The sequence below is a fragment of the Drosophila novamexicana genome, unplaced genomic scaffold (assembly GCF_003285875.2).
Source record: "Drosophila novamexicana strain 15010-1031.04,08,12 unplaced genomic scaffold, DnovRS2.1 tig00000739-arrow-arrow-pilon, whole genome shotgun sequence".
NCBI classification, from domain to species: domain Eukaryota; kingdom Metazoa; phylum Arthropoda; class Insecta; order Diptera; family Drosophilidae; genus Drosophila; species Drosophila novamexicana.
In genome coordinates, this window is record NW_020824819.1 from 383,397 (window position 1) to 401,497 (window position 18,101).

An 18,101-nucleotide genomic window follows, 5' to 3' on the forward strand; every position below is an offset into this window, starting at 1 on the left:
ATAGCTCAGCACGGAACTATGCCTGGACTGACTACCATTTCGACTGAGAGATATCCGTCAGTTGTTTCTCAAGCTACCGAAACAACCGTCACTAGTACTACTGTACAAACTATCTCTGAAGAATCCACAGTTCTGATAACTCAAACAGAACCGACTAATCCTGCAACTTCAAATGCTACTCAAACGAATAGAAAACCTTCAGGGGCTACCACGTTAGTGATGGCATCCGGAGAAACTACCACTTCATCAACAATAGCTCAGCACGGAACTATGCCTGCACTGACTACCATGCCGACTGAGAGATATCCGTCAGTTGTTTCTCAAACTACTGAAGCTATCACTAGTACTACCGTACCAACTGTCACAGAAAAATCCACAGATCTAACAACTCAAACAGAACCGACTGCATCCAGGGAAACTACTACTTCATCAATAATAACTCAGCATGGTACTATTTCTGTACTGACTACCATTCCAACTGAGAAATATCCGCCAATTGTTTTTCAAACGTCCTCTTCAAACGACATAACGACAACTCCCCAAACAACTGTCACTAGTACTTCTTTACCAACTGTCTATGAAGAATCCACAGTTCTAATAACTCAAACAGAACCGACTAGTCTTGAAACTTCAAAAACTGCACAAACGGATAGAATACCTTCAGAGGCTACCACCTTAGTGACTGCATTCGGGGAAACCACAACTTCATCAACAATAGCTCAGCACGGAACTATGCCTGGACTGACTACCATTCCGACTGAGAGATATCCGTCAGTTGTTTCTCAAACTACCGAAACAACCGTCACTAGTACTTCTGTACCAACTGTCTATGAAGAATCAACAGTTCTAATAACTCAAACAGAACCGACTAGTCTTGAAGCTTCAAATACTACTCAAACGGATAGAATAGCTTCAGAGGCTACCACGTTAGTGACTACATCCGGGGAAACAACTATTCCATCAACAATTGCTCAGCATGGTACTAATCCTGTACTGACTACCACTCCGACAGAGCAATATCCGTCAATTGTTTCTCAAACTACCGAAACTGTCACTAGTACTACTGTACCAATTGTCACAGAAGAATTCACAGTTCTAATAACTCAAACAGAACCGACTAGTCTTGAAGCTTCAAATACTACTCAAACGGATAGAATAGCTTCAGAGGCTACCACGTTAGTGACTACATCCGGGGAAACAACTATTCCATCAACAATAACTCAGCATGGAACTATGCCTGCACTGACTACCATTCCAACAGAGAAATATCCGTCAATTATTTCTCAAACGTCCTCTTCAAATGACATAACTACTACTGCCCAAACAGCCTTCACTAGCACTTCTTTACCAACTGTCTCTAAAGAATCCACAGAACCGACTAGTCTTGAAAGTTCGAAAACTACTCAAACTGAAAGAATACTTTCAGAGGCTACTACGTTAGTGTCTGTATCCGGAGACACTACTACTCCATCAACAACAACTCAGCATGGAACTATGCCTGGACTGACTGCCATTCCGACTGAGAGATACCCGTCAGCTGTTTCTCAAACTACCCAAACAGCTTTCACTAGTACTACTGTACCAATTGTCACAGAAGAATTCACAGTTCGAATAACTCAAACAGAACCGACTAATCTTGAAACTTCGAAAACTACTAAAACTGAAAGAATACCTTCAGAGGCTAGCACGTTAGTGACTGCATCCGGAGAAACTAACACCTCATCAACACTAGCTGAGCATGGAACTATACCTGGACTGACTACCATTCCGACTGAGAGATATCCGTCAGTAGATTATCAAACGTCCTCTTCAAATGACATAACGACAACTACCCATACAGCTTTCACTAGCACTTCTTTACCAACTGTCTCTGAAGAATCCACAGTGTTTATAACTCAAACAAAACCGACTAGTCTTGAAACTTCGAAAACTACTCAAACTGAAAGGATACCTTCAGAGTCTACCACCTTAGTGACTACATCAAGGGAAACTACTACTCCATCAACAATAACTCAGCATGGAACTATGCCTGAACTGACTACCATTCCAACAGAGAAATATCCGTCAATTGTTTCTCAAACGTCCTCTTCAAATGACATAACGACACCTCCCCAAACAGCTTTCACTAGCACTTCTTTACCAACTGTCTCTGAAGAATCCACAGTGTTTATAACTCAAACAAAACCGACTAGTCTTGAAACTTCGAAAACTACTCAAACTGAAAGGATACCTTCAGAGGCTACCACGTTAGTGACAACATCCAGGGAAACTACCACTCCATCAACAATAACTCAGCATGGAACTATGCCTAAACTGACAACCATTCGAACAGAGAAATATCCATCAATAGTTTCTGAAACGTCCTCTTCAAATGACGTCACGACAACAATCCAAACAACTGTCACAGAAGAACCTTCAGAGGCTATCACCTTAGTGACTGCATCCAGGGAAACTACTACTTCATCAATAATAACTCAGCATGGAACTATGCCTGTACTGACTACCATTCCAACTGAGAAATATACGCCAATTGTTTTTCAAACGTCCTCTTCAAATGACATAACGACAACTTCCCAAACAGCTTTCACTAGCACTTCTTTACCAACTGTTTCTGAAGAATCCACAGTTCTAATAACTAAAACAGAACCGACTAATCTTGAAACTTCGAAAACTACTCAAACTGAAAGAATACCTTCAGAGGCTACCACGTTAGTGACTGCATCCGGAGAAACTACCACCTCATCAACACTAGCTGAGCATGGAACTATACCTGGACTAACTACCATTCCGACTGAGAGATATCCGTCAGTTGATTATCAAACGTCCTCTTTAAATGACATAACTACTACTGCCCAAACAGCCTTCACTAGCACCTCTGTACCAACTGTCTCTGAAGAATCCACAGAACCGACTAGTCTTAAAACATCGAAAACTTCACAAACTGAAAGAATACCTGCAGAGGCTACCACGTTAGTGGCTGCATCCGGAGACACTACTACTCCATCAACAATAACTCAGCATGAAACTATGCCTGGACTGACTGCCATTCCGACTGAGAGATATCCGTCAGTTGTTTCTCAAACTACCCAAACAGTTTTCACTAGTACTGCTGTACCAACTGTTTCTGAAGAATCCACAGTTCTAATAACTAAAACAGAACCGACTAATCTTGAAACTTCGAAAACTACTCAAACTGAAAGGATACCTTCAGAGGCTACCACCTTAGTGACTACATCAAGGGAAACTACTACTTCATCAACAATAACTCAGCAAGGTACTACTCCTGTACTGACTACCATTCGAACAAAGAAATATCCGTCAATTGTTTCGCAAACTTCCTCTTCAAATGATATAACGACAACTCCCCAAACAGCTTTCACTAGCACTTCTTTACCAACTGTCTCTGAAGAATCCACAGTTCTAATAACTCAAACAGAACCGACTAGTCTTGAAACTTCAAATACTACTCAAACCGAAAGAATACTTTCAGAGGCTACCACCTTAGTGACTGTATCCGGGGAAACTACCACTTCATCAACAATAGCTCAGCATGGAGCTATGCCCGCAGTGACTACTATTCCATCTGCTGTTACTCAAACGGCACTTCCACCTGAGACCATGAAAACAACCCAAATTACTTTTCCTAGTTCTTATGTACCAACAGTCCCTAAAGAATCCACAGTTTTAAAAGAACCAACAGCCCAAGATAATCAAGAAAACATTTCAAATGAAAAAATACCTATGCAGAGTCCCAGCGTCCCCACTGCAGTCCCAGTTTTAAAAGAAACACCTATTACAATAACGCCGAATGATCTAGGAACTACACCGGAGCCTACATACGGAATTACTTCATTGGTTGACGAATCATTTGTTAGTCAATATCCGACTACAGCTGAAGAACCTTCGAATAGCACGACCCCTTTCTTTTATACATCAATGGGTTATCCGCGCAGCACAACTACTCAAAGCGTTACAGTAACAACTATGTTAGGCTTAGGTTTTCAACAAACGACACCCATAACGGAAGGTACGCGTATTTATTTTGGTGAGCCAAATACCACAGACATGACTCGAACCGAAGAACACACAACTATTCCAACACAACTATTTCCAACTTGTATCATGACAAACGATTGTTCTGACGATGAGATATGTTTGAAAGCATTCTGCATTAGACCCTGCGAGTATTACGAAAACCTTTGTAATGCTCAGAATTATTCTGTTTGTCGTACATTGAACCACACCGCTATGTGCTATTGTGATACCGACGCAGATGTAAATAAACCCGGTTGCTCTATTAATGCAGGTAACTAAAGCTGTGTTTGTAAATGTTAAGACTTTATATCGATCCACATGTTCCTTAAAAGTGAATGAGTTGCAAAGAACCTCAGGGTTGCGGTAAAGAATCTTATTGGCATCCGAGGCTCCAACTACTTTAATCGCCAATGCATCTGGCAATACGTAGCAGCCAACTTCAATTTGATGTCATGTTGTCTTCCTATTCTTCTTTTTTTATGGACTTCTTATCATATCTCCTCCCACTTATGCCATAAATGACCAGCCGAACTTGTTGGCTGGCACGTGCATGTTTTATTCTTTTCGTTCTGTCCCTAGCAATTCAATCCCAGTGTTTTCTGTGTGCCAATAAGATGGGCATCAAAACGCTTCAAACTCTACTGCATTTGTACTTCTTCCCCCGGCTCTTATCACTGGCTCCTCTGCTGTTATTCGTATATGTATGTATATGCCTGCACTCACCACAATCACCCATCACGAAAACACCACTCGGACTAGCTCTCGAACACTATGTATGTGTTCGCTAATGGAGCAATAAATGTATTCACCAAAGTTTGAATGCCGATTAAGTAGAGATCACTCGTTCTAGTTCTTGTTCTCGTTCATGTTAGTTGCCTGCTTTACGTTTGCCTGCCTGCCTGCTGCAATTACGTGTATCATCAAGCCCTATATCATATTACGTCATATGGAATGTCCTTTGATTCCTTACGGAAAGCGATCGATGTGCATGTCATATGTCAGCGTTGTGATCACATCATCTTTGTGTTATATAAGAAAATTTGTGTTGATTTTTGTTGTATTTAGTACATATGTTTGTTTGTATATATTAATACACTTTATAGAAAATTTCACATAATCGCGTGCAGTAAGTTACTTATCTTTATATAATATGATTATTTAATTGCATGGCATGCCAGGTGGCAGTACTAATCGGTGTTGTATATGCTAATGCTTTTCTAAGAATGCACTAACCCCAAATATTCAAATATTTCTTGCTTGCTTGCCTGCATGTGTATATGTTGTTTTGCAACAGCAACAACAGCTAAACAAAATGTAACAACATTTTATATTATCTACTTATAAGCTTTATAGTATTAGATGTGCTAGAAGGTGCCTCAAGTGGCAGCATTAGAACACATATTTAAATTATAATAATTTACTAACAGTATTGAAACAACACAAGAAAAACTGCCTATCAAACAGGTTCCTTAAAGAATATAAACACTGATAATATGAATTAAACATGTTAAAACGAATGTCTTAACCGAAAGCCATACCTTATGCCTCAATTAATGCAAACAATTTACTTTACCATGGAACCTCAAATCGCACAAACAGAAATCGGTTGCGCCTCCAGCGACGAATGCCCAACACAACAAGCATGCGTGAATGCACTTTGCGTCGATCCCTGCGCCTATGAGAATCCATGCGGTCGCAGTGATGATTGTCGCGTTGTTGCTCATCAACCAGTTTGTGCCAACGGTGGGTTTTGTCACAAATTTTGGTCCCATTCAATAAAAACAATGTTTTTATTTATATTTTTCGATTTTTAGACTGCGAGTGTCAGCGCAAATCCGATTGTCGGAATGGTTTCGAATGTGATGGTTGTCACTGTCGTGACAGTAAGTACAATGGTATTTAGTCCAAATTATTAGATTGTGTTATTAAATTTAAATATTACAGCAACAGGTCGCACTCCTGGCTGTGAGCACTGCCCACCAGGCGCAAAGTGTGATCCCACAACTGGTGCTTGTATTAAAGGTATGTACGAGTTTTCAATTTTTTCCAAAATTAAGTGGTGAATTCAGCATTAATCATACTAGGCAATTCCTAAACACTAACAAGTGTAAATATAATATTGTGTATATATTTGTATTATAAAATAACTACCCTTTACCCATGTAAATATGTCTCTCTCCCTAGCTAATGTAACAATAACAACTAGTACTACCAAGAAAACCACAGTGAAACCGACAACAACAGCACAAACAACAACAACAGCTAACCCAAACACTGGTGATGATATGTTTCCAACCTTAAGCAAGGGTACCACCACTAGCACCACCATCATCACTACTAGCACAGAAACGAGCACAGTCATAGGCGCTACTAACAAAACCAGCACAAGTAAACCCACCATTGAGACTACAACCATCAAGTCGGGGCACACGAAAGGCTATCGGGATGGTGAAAACAATATAACCGATACGCCAACACCAAGACCCGTGATTACAACAACCACACTGACTAGCAAAGATGGTGGCAGGCGCACTACAACCCCGAAAATGAAGACGACTCGACTTGATACCTCAAATGAGATACCAGAGACGACAACCATGACCAGCACAACGCCTTGGCCCACGGAACTACCAACTAGAGCAGGCACAACAACGGAAATCAACGATCTAATCACGGTGTACACAACAACATCTACACCACCACCGAACACCACAGATATTACAGTTATTAACCCATGTACAGTAGATACTAACTGTGCTCCTAACGAGCACTGTAAACTGGGGCGTTGCAAACCCAAAGGTATATACATTCGTCTATACAATTGGCTATGCTGTCACTTTCGGTACCCAAAATGTTGTAATATTCTAATTTTATTTCTATTCCTTTTGTATCCTTTTGTAAATATATATAAAAATTTAAATAATTTCAATACACATGTTTAAGTACCAAAGTGACTAGTGTGCATTTCACATTCCGTAATTTTACAATATGATAGTTTCCAAAACAAGAACAAAAACCTGCCGAAGTTTAAATACCCTTGCAGACAAATTGCATTAATAGCTGTAGGCTTTACTATTTTTCAAAATTTAACTTATCTGTTTAACTCACTTCACCAATCTTATGATTGCTATATAACATAAAATACACATTTTGTTACATTTCAACAAAGTTATATTTCCATAAGGCATACATCATTTTGATGACTCTTGTATAGTTAGGTCAAAATGCCATTAGAAATGTCCAGCACTTTTGTTAGTTGCACATATTACAAAATATATCAGTATTATAACAAACAGCTTAAGAACTGATTCTGAAACTTGAATTAAAATAGCCTTTCACGACTCAGCTCTTTATGATAGTCAATTATTATGAGAGCTTGCGTCTTATAGTGAATACTTTAGGACAAACCGTCTGCAAAAAAATTAAATTGAATAATTGCTTTACATTCTGCACATAATATAACGAATATATGATATACATACCCTGTATATATGAGTACCCTCCAAAAATAAGTCTAACATATTTACATTTCAATCATAAGTTAATGAGTCAACATTAGTAATAAAATTGTTAACCAAATCAATAATTTCTAACAAGTAGAGCCACCTGGCACGCCTAAAACACCCGAGCCATGCCAATCAAACAATGATTGCATTGAAAGCGAGGCCTGTTACATGGGTTTGTGTCACGATCCCTGCGAATTTGCCAAAATTTGTGCTTCGAGTGCCAAGTGTACAGCAAAGAGTCACCGACCAATTTGCAGCTGTCCGCAGGGTCATGAAGGCAACCCAATGGTCAAGTGTGTGCCAACTCAAACTTCAAGTAAGCAACTAATTAATTAACCAACGATTTCATCAAATACATTTAACTTAATACAACTAAGAACAGTTGGTGCGGCCTTTTGAGACTGACAAGATCAATTACTCATCTTGTCTCGTATCTTTCACAGTGGAATGTACGGACAACTCAAATTGCGGAATTACGGAAGCCTGCATCAATGAGCGTTGCCAGCACCCTTGCGACGTGCATGATCCATGTGCCCAGAACGCGGTTTGTATCAATGCCAATCATGCAGCTGATTGCAGTTGCCTGGACGGCTATCAGGGCAACGGTTTTGTCGGTTGCCAGCCAGGTTAGTAGCTATAACCAGCACTTGTTGCACTTTTGCTTTCCTCAAGCTATTCAATGCTAATATGACACAAAATGTTTAATTTCCCAAAATGTCTCTCTCTTTCATACACTGTATAAATTCCCCGTACACCTGTCAACACATGTATAAAATTTGTACCGCCCTGACTCACGTACAAAAACAACACGAATCGAATTATAAATACACGAAACAACCCGCACCGTAACCTTAACCAAAACCATAGCACGCACCCACGTCTGTCAATACAACGAGGATTGTCCACCCAATAAGCTATGCGATCGCCTTAATCGACGCTGTATTAATCCTTGCCAAGAGGATTCGTGCGGCGAAAACGCCGAGTGTGTTCCGGTTAATCATGGCATCGATTGTCGCTGCTTGCCCGGATACCTAGGCAATGCGTATGTTCTATGCCAGCAGTCCCAGGGTTGTCGCTCTAATTCCGAGTGTGATGTCAGCCAGGCATGCATTAATGGCAAGTGTATATCGCCTTGTCAGTGTGGTGCCTATGCCCTGTGTGATGTCATCAATCATCGTGGCGTTTGCAAGTGCCCACCTGGATACAATGGTAATCCAGAGGTGGGTTGCAGTCCACCGCAGAATCCATGCGATCCCAACCCATGCGGTCTGAATGCGCAGTGTGAGTTGGACAACGGAAATCCCATATGCTTCTGCCCCAAAGGACTAACGGGTAACCCGTTCAAAAATTGCAGTAAGTATCTTTTGAGTTTTTTTAATTAAAAACAAATGTAAGCCATCGCTAAATCGCAGTTCCTGAGGGCGATGAATGCACACCGAATCCTTGTGGTCCCAACTCTGGCTGTCGTCGCGTCAACGGTGCTCCCGTTTGCTTCTGTTTGCCAGAATATGAAGGACAACCTCCACTCATAGCTTGTGAGTTGCCCTCAAATCCATGCGACCCCTCGCCGTGCGGGCCCAACACGCAGTGTGCAGTACTGAGCAATGGATTCTCCAAATGCACCTGCCTCCCAGGCTATGTGGAGAGTCCCAACACCATACGCGGCTGCGTGGAGCCAATCAATCCCTGTGAGCCTAATCCTTGTGGCACAGGTGCCATCTGCGACTCATCGCGCCAGCCTGTCTGCTACTGTCCGGACAACAAGATTGGAAATCCGTTCAGAATTTGCGAGAAGCCAGCGGTCTCTGTTGAGCTGTGTCAGCCCGGTCCATGTGGTCGCAATGCTGACTGCTATGTGGCCGGAAATCGCGAGGAATGCTTCTGCCGTTCGGGCTACGTTGGAGATGCTTACCTGGGCTGTATGGAACCAAGTCGCACTGTGTGTGATCCGAATCCCTGCGGGCCGAATGCCAACTGCGTTGTTGCTGGTGATGGTCAAACAGCTTGTGTGTGCCCCGAAGGTTTGTCTGGCGATCCAACATCCGTCGCCGGCTGCCATGGCTACGAATGTCAAGTGGATGCCGACTGTCCTCAGAACAAGGCCTGTATGGGCTTCCGTTGCTACGATCCGTGCCCTGGTGCCTGCGGTCAAGGGGCCAATTGCCGCGTGGAACAGCATCATCCCGTTTGTTCTTGCAATGCTGGCTTAACCGGCAATCCTGGTGTGCGCTGCTTTGCCTTGGATTTACCAAAGGCCAGCCCCTGTGTGCCTAGTCCATGTGGTTTGAACAGCGAGTGCAAATTGCTAAATAACCGCGCTGTCTGCTCATGCCTAGCTGGATATCTCGGCGATCCTCAGACCGGCTGTCAGCCGGAATGCGATATTAACTCGGACTGCGGAGAGTTTCAATCCTGCATAAATCACAAGTGCTTAGATCCTTGTGCTGGCACCATCTGCGGTATTAATGCTATTTGCAAAGTGCGTCAGCATACACCTGTTTGCCATTGTCTTGATGGCTTCGCTGGAGATGCCTTCCTGCAGTGTGTACCTGTTGGTATTTTGAAGAACATCTCACGTGATCCTTGTGCACCCTCGCCTTGTGGACCAAATGATGTGTGCTCCGTGTTTGGCGATGGTGTAGCACTATGTGATCCCTGCTTTGGACCCAATGCCCAGCAGAATCCCCGCTGTAGACCAGAATGTATTGCAAACTCAGACTGTCCCTTTGATCGTGCATGCTTGGGTCAGCGATGTTTGGATCCCTGCCCGGGCTCCTGTGGACGCAACGCTATTTGCAACGTGTACGAGCATAACCCAGTATGTGCTTGCCCTAACGGACTCTATGGCAATCCCTACGAACAATGTGCGCCACCCTCACCAATTGTACCAACACCTTCGGCTAGTTGTGCTAAGCTGCAGTGTGGTCCCAATGCCGACTGCAAACGCCAAAGTGGAGGTTTGGCATGCGTCTGTCGCAAGGGTTACTTTGGGAATCCCTACTTTGGCTGTCGACCCGAGTGCGTGCTCAACAGTGACTGTTCTGCGGACAAATCTTGTGTGAACTCCAAGTGTGTGGACGCTTGTGTCGGTGTCTGTGGCGTCAATGCCGTGTGTCGTGTCGTCAACCATGCACCAGTTTGTGTGTGCGCCGATGGTTACAGTGGTGATGCCTTCGTGGCATGCAATCCTTATTACTTGCCACCGGTGCTACCGCCTACCGATCGTCGTAATCCGTGCGAGCCCTCGCCTTGTGGCCCGAACTCGCGTTGCTTGGCTTCAGCTGACGGTTATGCCGCTTGCTCCTGTCTACCCAATTTCAAGGGTGCTCCACCAGTTTGCCAGCCAGAGTGCGTGGTCAGCTCAGAGTGTGCGCCCAACCAGGCGTGCATCAATCAACGCTGCGCCGATCCTTGCCCAGGTACTTGCGGCATTGGTGCGCGGTGTGAAGTTCTGAATCATAATCCGATTTGCTCGTGTGAGGCACTCTTTGAGGGTGATCCATTCGTGTCTTGCTCGCGCGTACCTGAACCGCAACCAGATGGCAAATCACCAGCAAATCCTTGCGTACCATCGCCGTGCGGTCCCAACTCCATATGCCAGATCAAACAGAACCGACCAGTGTGCTCGTGCGTTGCCAATTATATAGGCAGTCCCCCATACTGCCGACCCGAGTGCACGCTAAGCAGTGAATGCCCCACCGATAAGGCATGCATACAGGAAAAATGTCAGAATCCATGCGCTAACACATGTGGACACAATGCCCGCTGCACGGTAGTTGCGCACTCAGCTCATTGCAGCTGCGATGCAGGATACGAGGGCGACGCCTTCGTGGGCTGCTCCAAGGTCATAGAACAGAGTAAGTTGAAAATTTTATTTTCAATGGATATACGTAACTATCTTTATTAATCAACCACAGAACCACACGATCACATCAACCCCTGTTATCCAAATCCGTGCGCAGAGAATGCAGTGTGCACACCGCATAATGACGCCGCTCGGTGCAGCTGCATTGAGCCCTACTTTGGGGATCCATACAACACCGGCTGTCGACCAGAATGTATTTATAACTCGGAATGTCCATCGTCATTGGCCTGCATTAAGCAGCACTGTCGAAATCCTTGCACAGGCGCATGCGGTCCCAATGCCGAGTGCGGGGTGATCAACCATTTACCCACTTGCAGTTGCACGCGTGGCTTCGAGGGCGACCCCTTCGTAGGCTGCAAACGCACTCCCATTGGACCCATCAGCGTGTGTGAGCCCAACCCTTGTGGACCGAATAGTATATGCCGCACAGTTGAGGGTCATCCAACATGCAGCTGTCAGGTTGGTTACTTTGGCTCACCACCCACATGCCGCCCAGAATGTGTAGTTAGCTCAGAGTGTGCTCAGCATTTGGCATGTATTAATCAAAAGTGCGCCGATCCATGCAGTGGCACATGCGGCTTCAATGCCAAATGTCAAGTGAACAATCACAATCCCATCTGTACTTGCCCAAATGAATATGTAGGAGATCCATTCGAACAATGTGTTCCTAAACGTAAGTAATGGAAACCAAACAACTTTCAAGTCAGCTTTTACTCAACTTATGATTCTTATTACAGCGCCTGAGTCACGACCCGCTGTCAATCCCTGCCTACCAAATCCTTGTGGGCCAAATGCCATGTGCCGCGATGTGAACAATCGTGCAGAGTGCTCTTGCTTGGAGGGCATGTTCGGTGCACCACCCAACTGCCGACCCGAATGCGTTATTAACCAAGACTGCCCCTCGAATCGCGCCTGCATACGCCAGCGCTGCGAAGATCCCTGCATTGGCACTTGCGGCTTTAATGCGTTGTGTAATACACAGCATCATCAGCCCAAGTGCAGTTGTCTTGACGGTTACGAAGGCGATCCGTACACGGGTTGCAACATGCATCAAAGTGAGTACATCTTATTTCACTATTTGCAATCCATTCGACGCGGTCGGTTGCATTACTGTGATGCACCTCAACCGCCCATTTGCCTGGTTAATGTTAAATGTTTTTTTCAGTGGTATTATAGACTAAGGGCTTATGGATCTCATTTCATGCATGTTCTTTGTATTGTGTATATATCCTTTCATCACTCTTTCATCTACCTTTACCTTGTACCCACAAAAATTTGAAAATGAAACTTAGAAGCACTACTAAGCATTTTCTATGCTATAAAGAGTTTGACAGATTTGAATGTGCTTATGGCAAAATATCAAAAATGTATCATGCATGCTGATAACAGTTATTTTACAAGTCTAAATTTGAATAAAGTTCATTTTAAATGAATAATAAAAAAAAGTGCAACATATTATTAATATGCAATATATTATTAATATATTGCATTTTTTTAGTATATAATAATAAATTCGTAGACCTGGGTACAGGGTATTATCTACAGCTCAACACTCTCGACTAGATATTGTTTAGCTATTTGTTATGTATGTCAATGTCTAGCTTGTAAGTCTATTCTGTACATTTATCTATATCTTTAATTTATTATATGCATCATCAACCTGCTTGCTATTCCTATGACATGTCCATGTTTATACCAGTTGTGGTGCCCGATGTACCCACTGATCCATGCTATCCATCGCCATGTGGTGCAAATGCCATTTGTCGCGAGCGCAACGGTGCTGGCTCATGCAGATGCATTCAAAATTATTTTGGTGATCCATACATTAATTGCCAACCCGAGTGTGTGCAAAACAGCGACTGCCCCGGTAGCAAGGCTTGTATCAATATGAAGTGTCGCGATCCCTGTGCGAATGCATGCGGTTTTAATGCGGTTTGTCGCGTTACTCATCATCAACCCGTTTGCAGTTGTGAGCCAGGTTTCACAGGAAATCCATTACGCGCCTGCGTGGAGCGACCCACAAGTATGCACTCCCAACAGTGCGATATAGAGTCTCTGATTAAAAATGATCTCACATGCCTGATTGTAGATATGTACCTGCCACTGCCCAAAGATCCATGCAGACCGTCCCCCTGCGGCCTCTTTAGCACCTGTCATGTTGTTGGGAGTCGTCCAGTCTGCGCTTGCTTGCCAGATTATTTGGGCAATCCACCCAACTGCAAGCCGGAGTGTTTGACAAGTGCAGAGTGTACCTCAGATAGGGCCTGCATTAATCAGAGATGCCGCGATCCCTGCCCCGGCACCTGTGGCTACAATGCGCGCTGCCGGACAACGAATCATTCGCCCATCTGCAGCTGCTATGATGGTTATACTGGTGATCCATTCCATCAGTGCGTGCCCGAACAAAGTATGTCTTCCATAGGCCCCCTTGTTAGACAGCATCACTTAATATATTTCAACCTTGCCATGCTTGTAGAGCCAGCACCCATTCCCGATCCCATACAACCGGTTAATCCCTGCGTGCCTTCGCCCTGCGGCCCTAACTCACAGTGCCAAGTCGCAAGTAGCGGTGCCGTCTGCGCCTGTCTCAACAACTATATCGGACGTCCTCCTGCATGCCGGCCCGAATGCAGTATTAATTCTGAGTGCCCGGCTCGTATGGCCTGCATGAATGCACGCTGCGCCGATCCATGTATTGGCTCCTGTGGCAATAACGCGATCTGCCATGTCAGCTTCCACGCGCCCGTGTGCATGTGCCAACAAGGCTACACAGGAGATCCATTTTCCAGCTGCTACAAAATCTTAGAAAGTACGTCCCGTTCCTTAAACACACTTTCCCCGAACCTTTTATGTCAATGCACTCAATCATGTTGTCTGTTAACTACACAGCACCCGTAGAAACCACACAACCCTGTCGACCCAGCCCTTGTGGTCTAAACGCTCTATGTGAGGAGCGTAATCAAGCCGCAGCCTGCAAATGTTTGCCCGAATACTTTGGCGATCCTTACGTCGAATGCCGACCCGAGTGTGTGATCAACTCGGATTGCCCCAAAACGCGAGCCTGTGTCAACCAGAAGTGCGTCGATCCATGTCCGGGTATGTGCGGCCATAGTGCGCTATGTGCCGTATTTAATCACGCGCCCAACTGCGAATGCCTACCAGGCTATACAGGAAATCCCATAGTGGGCTGTCATTTAGTACCCGAATCTCCACGATGTAAGACTGACCTCATACGTTAGAAGCACGTTTAGAACAATCCTAATTAATAGCACACTCTTTAATGTGTCTAGATCCCGATCCTATTGTGCCCGAAAATCCATGTCAACCCTCACCATGCGGTTTATATAGCAACTGCCGCGCACTCAACGGTCATGCAGTCTGCTCATGCATTCCAAATTATGTGGGCGCACCACCTAACTGCCGGCCCGAATGCATGAGCAGTTCGGAATGCAGCCAGGACAAGTCCTGCATTAACGAGCGCTGCAAAGATCCTTGCCCTGGCACATGCGGGAACAATGCGCTCTGTCGCGTAGTAAATCACAATCCCATTTGCTCCTGCAGCCCCGGCTACAGTGGTGATCCTTTCGTACGCTGTCTACTCGAAGAAAGTAAGAAAACATCATTGCGTTTCTTCATAAAATACAAGCTTGCTTCGGCTCGCTTGCCTCATTTCATCTCATGCGAAGAATCATATCTGTCAACCATACTATATATATATATTAATATATATATCTATAAATCTTTCTTTCCTTTATGTACAATTTAATATGGCTTTTTGTGGTGCATGCTGTAATCATATATGGTGTATTGGTAAATGTAGAACGCCCCATCATAAGCAATCGCGTCGATCCGTGTGTGCCTTCGCCATGCGGACCCAACTCGCAGTGTAGGGTGTCGGCGGCTAATGAGCAGCCCGTCTGCTCATGCTTGCAACATTATGTGGGTAGGGCGCCAAATTGTCGGCCCGAGTGTACCTCGAACTCCGAGTGTGCTGGGAACTTAGCCTGCATCAATCTACGCTGCCAGGACCCCTGCGTGGGCACCTGCGGCATTCAAACAACCTGCCTTGTAAATAATCATAGACCAATTTGCCGTTGCCTCGATGGCTACATCGGCGATCCATTCTCTGAGTGTAGTCCACAAAGTAAGAGTTTAACAAGCTGTGAAGAGCCAATTCCTTATGTTAAATCTATGCATTTTTCCCAGTTATTGTACCGCCCGAAATTGCTGAACCCTGTAATCCCAGTCCTTGTGGTGTCAATGCTCTCTGTAAAGAGCGGAACGGCGTCGGCTCCTGCACCTGCCTGCCTGAATATAGTGGCGACCCATACACAGAGTGTCGCCCGGAGTGTGTGCTTAACAGCGACTGTTCCAAAAATCGAGCCTGCCTTAACAACAAGTGCCGAGATCCCTGTCCAGGCGTATGCGGCATTGCCGCCGAGTGTCACGTCATCAATCACTCGCCCAGCTGTAGTTGTCCATCCGGTTATACGGGCAATCCGTCACAGTACTGCCGAGAAATACCCAAATGTAGAGTATTCATAAAAAAAAACCGATAAAATCAGTCTAGTAATATTTCACCCCAATTTTATAGTGGCGCCTCCTGTGCAACCATGTCAACCATCACCATGCGGTCCCTATAGCCAGTGCCGCGAGGTGAATGGACATGCAGTCTGCTCGTGCATTGCTAACTATATTGGTGCACCGCCTGCCTGTCGTCCCGAGTGCTCGGTTAGCTCCGAGTGCTCACAAGACAAGGCGTGCATTAATCTGCGCTGTGTAGACCCATGTCCAGGCACTTGCGGTAATGAAGCCGTTTGTAAGGTGACCAACCACAATCCTATTTGCTCCTGCCCAGCTGGCTATAGTGGCGATCCGTTTGTGCGTTGCGCACCCTGGCAGCAAGAGCCCGAAGCTCCTAAATCCAATGAGAATCCTTGCGTACCAAGTCCCTGCGGTCCAAACTCGCAATGTCGCGTGGTTGACGAAACCGGCGTCTGTTCATGCTTGCCCAACTATATTGGACGTGCACCAAATTGTCGCCCGGAATGCACACAAAACTCGGAATGCCCCAGTAATCTGGCTTGTATCAACGAGCATTGCAAGGATCCATGTCCCGGCTCGTGCGGCTTTAACGCTTTTTGCAACGTGGTTAATCACTCACCAGTTTGCACCTGCGAAAGCGGCTACTCGGGCGATCCATTTGCTGGGTGCAACCCGCAACGTAAGCCTATAGCTCCGTCGAGTTCTCCCTGAAAGAAGTTCTAATTTCTTGTCTGCTATGTATGACCCTTAGCTATCGCCACGCCTGAAGAACATTTAACACCCTGCGCACCTACACCTTGCGGTCCGAATGCGGAGTGTCGAGAGCGCAATGGGGCTGGCTCCTGTACGTGCCTACCAGAATATTTTGGTGATCCGTACAGTGGCTGCCGTCCGGAGTGCGTAGTGAACAGCGACTGCTCACGTGAAAGATCTTGCATCAATCAGAAATGCGTGGACCCTTGTCCGGGTGTTTGTGGCTTAAACGCGGAGTGTCGCGTGTCTAATCACTTGCCCAGCTGCCTCTGCTTAGCTGGTTATACTGGAAACCCATCGAGTGCATGTCGTGAAATACCAAAACTACCTGAACCACGTAGGTTTACAGACCAATCAAGGATCTTGCACAGAACTTACATCTTACCCTTTACCACTCCTAGCTGTAATCAATGAAAATCCCTGCGTGCCTTCACCCTGCGGTCCGTACAGTCAATGTCGCGAAATAAACAACCATGCCGTCTGCTCCTGTCAGCCCGGTATCATTGGCTCTGCACCCAACTGTAGGCCCGAATGCATTGTTAGCTCGGATTGCGCACAAGATCTTAACTGTCAAAATCAGAAGTGCGTCGATCCCTGCCCCGGCACTTGCGGCATTGAAGCGCGTTGCCAGGTTATTAACCACTATCCTGCATGTTCCTGTGCACCAGGCTATACTGGAGATCCCTTCAATCGATGCACTCGCGTTCTATGTAAGCATGAGTAGCACAAACTGATGTTTAAGCCAGTTGGACAGTGAGTGATAGGGTTAAAGTTAAATTTGTGTATATTCCTGTCCAGCTGGCGGAGGCTATCTGTTTCTTTCCTGCATGTATATAAATCCTTCACCTTAATGTTCTTTATTTTTTCTAATTTATGTTTTGATTTTATGTACACTCTACCAATTACTCTACACTATCTGAATTTCCCAACTATACTATGTGCATGTGTATATGTGTTTGTGTATCCACCTACTTCAACTATCTGGCATGTCTGGCTTGGCTTGGCTATGTAGTGGAACCAACACCCAAAGAATCTGGTAATCCCTGTGTGCCCTCACCCTGCGGACCAAACTCCAAATGCGTCGATGTGCGCGGTACACCTGCATGCTCCTGCCTACCCGACTATCTCGGACGGCCACCCAACTGCCGACCCGAGTGCATGTCTAGTCCCGATTGTCCAGCCAACTTGGCCTGCGTTAATCAGCGCTGTGCTAACCCATGTATCGGTGCATGCGGGATACACTCACAGTGTACCGTTATCAAGCATAATCCGAACTGCCAATGCGAGCTTGGTTACACCGGAGATCCCTTCTCAGGCTGTGCTATTATACAACAAAGTATAAATCATTCTAGTCTTTATGCAACCCATATTTCTAATATATATTTGCATTATTTTGT

General features: G+C 45.1%; 1 protein-coding gene across 1 annotated transcript in view; it reads left to right on the plus strand.

Annotated features, from left to right (window-relative positions):
* Positions 1-18,101, plus strand: part of LOC115763502 — a 95,870-nt gene that overhangs the window by 34,871 nt on the left and 42,898 nt on the right. The window contains exons 11-28 of the mRNA XM_030706099.1: positions 5,635-5,778; positions 5,980-6,057; positions 7,985-8,167; positions 8,409-8,894; positions 8,954-11,398; positions 11,459-12,079; positions 12,144-12,461; positions 13,106-13,429; positions 13,496-13,813; positions 13,883-14,215; positions 14,296-14,622; positions 14,697-15,014; positions 15,227-15,550; positions 15,613-15,936; positions 16,001-16,630; positions 16,703-17,041; positions 17,106-17,414; positions 17,717-18,040. Coding sequence (XP_030561959.1) covers positions 5,635-5,778; positions 5,980-6,057; positions 7,985-8,167; positions 8,409-8,894; positions 8,954-11,398; positions 11,459-12,079; positions 12,144-12,461; positions 13,106-13,429; positions 13,496-13,813; positions 13,883-14,215; positions 14,296-14,622; positions 14,697-15,014; positions 15,227-15,550; positions 15,613-15,936; positions 16,001-16,630; positions 16,703-17,041; positions 17,106-17,414; positions 17,717-18,040 — 8,145 coding nt within the window. The remainder of the gene's footprint in view (positions 1-5,634; positions 5,779-5,979; positions 6,058-7,984; positions 8,168-8,408; positions 8,895-8,953; positions 11,399-11,458; positions 12,080-12,143; positions 12,462-13,105; positions 13,430-13,495; positions 13,814-13,882; positions 14,216-14,295; positions 14,623-14,696; positions 15,015-15,226; positions 15,551-15,612; positions 15,937-16,000; positions 16,631-16,702; positions 17,042-17,105; positions 17,415-17,716; positions 18,041-18,101) is intronic.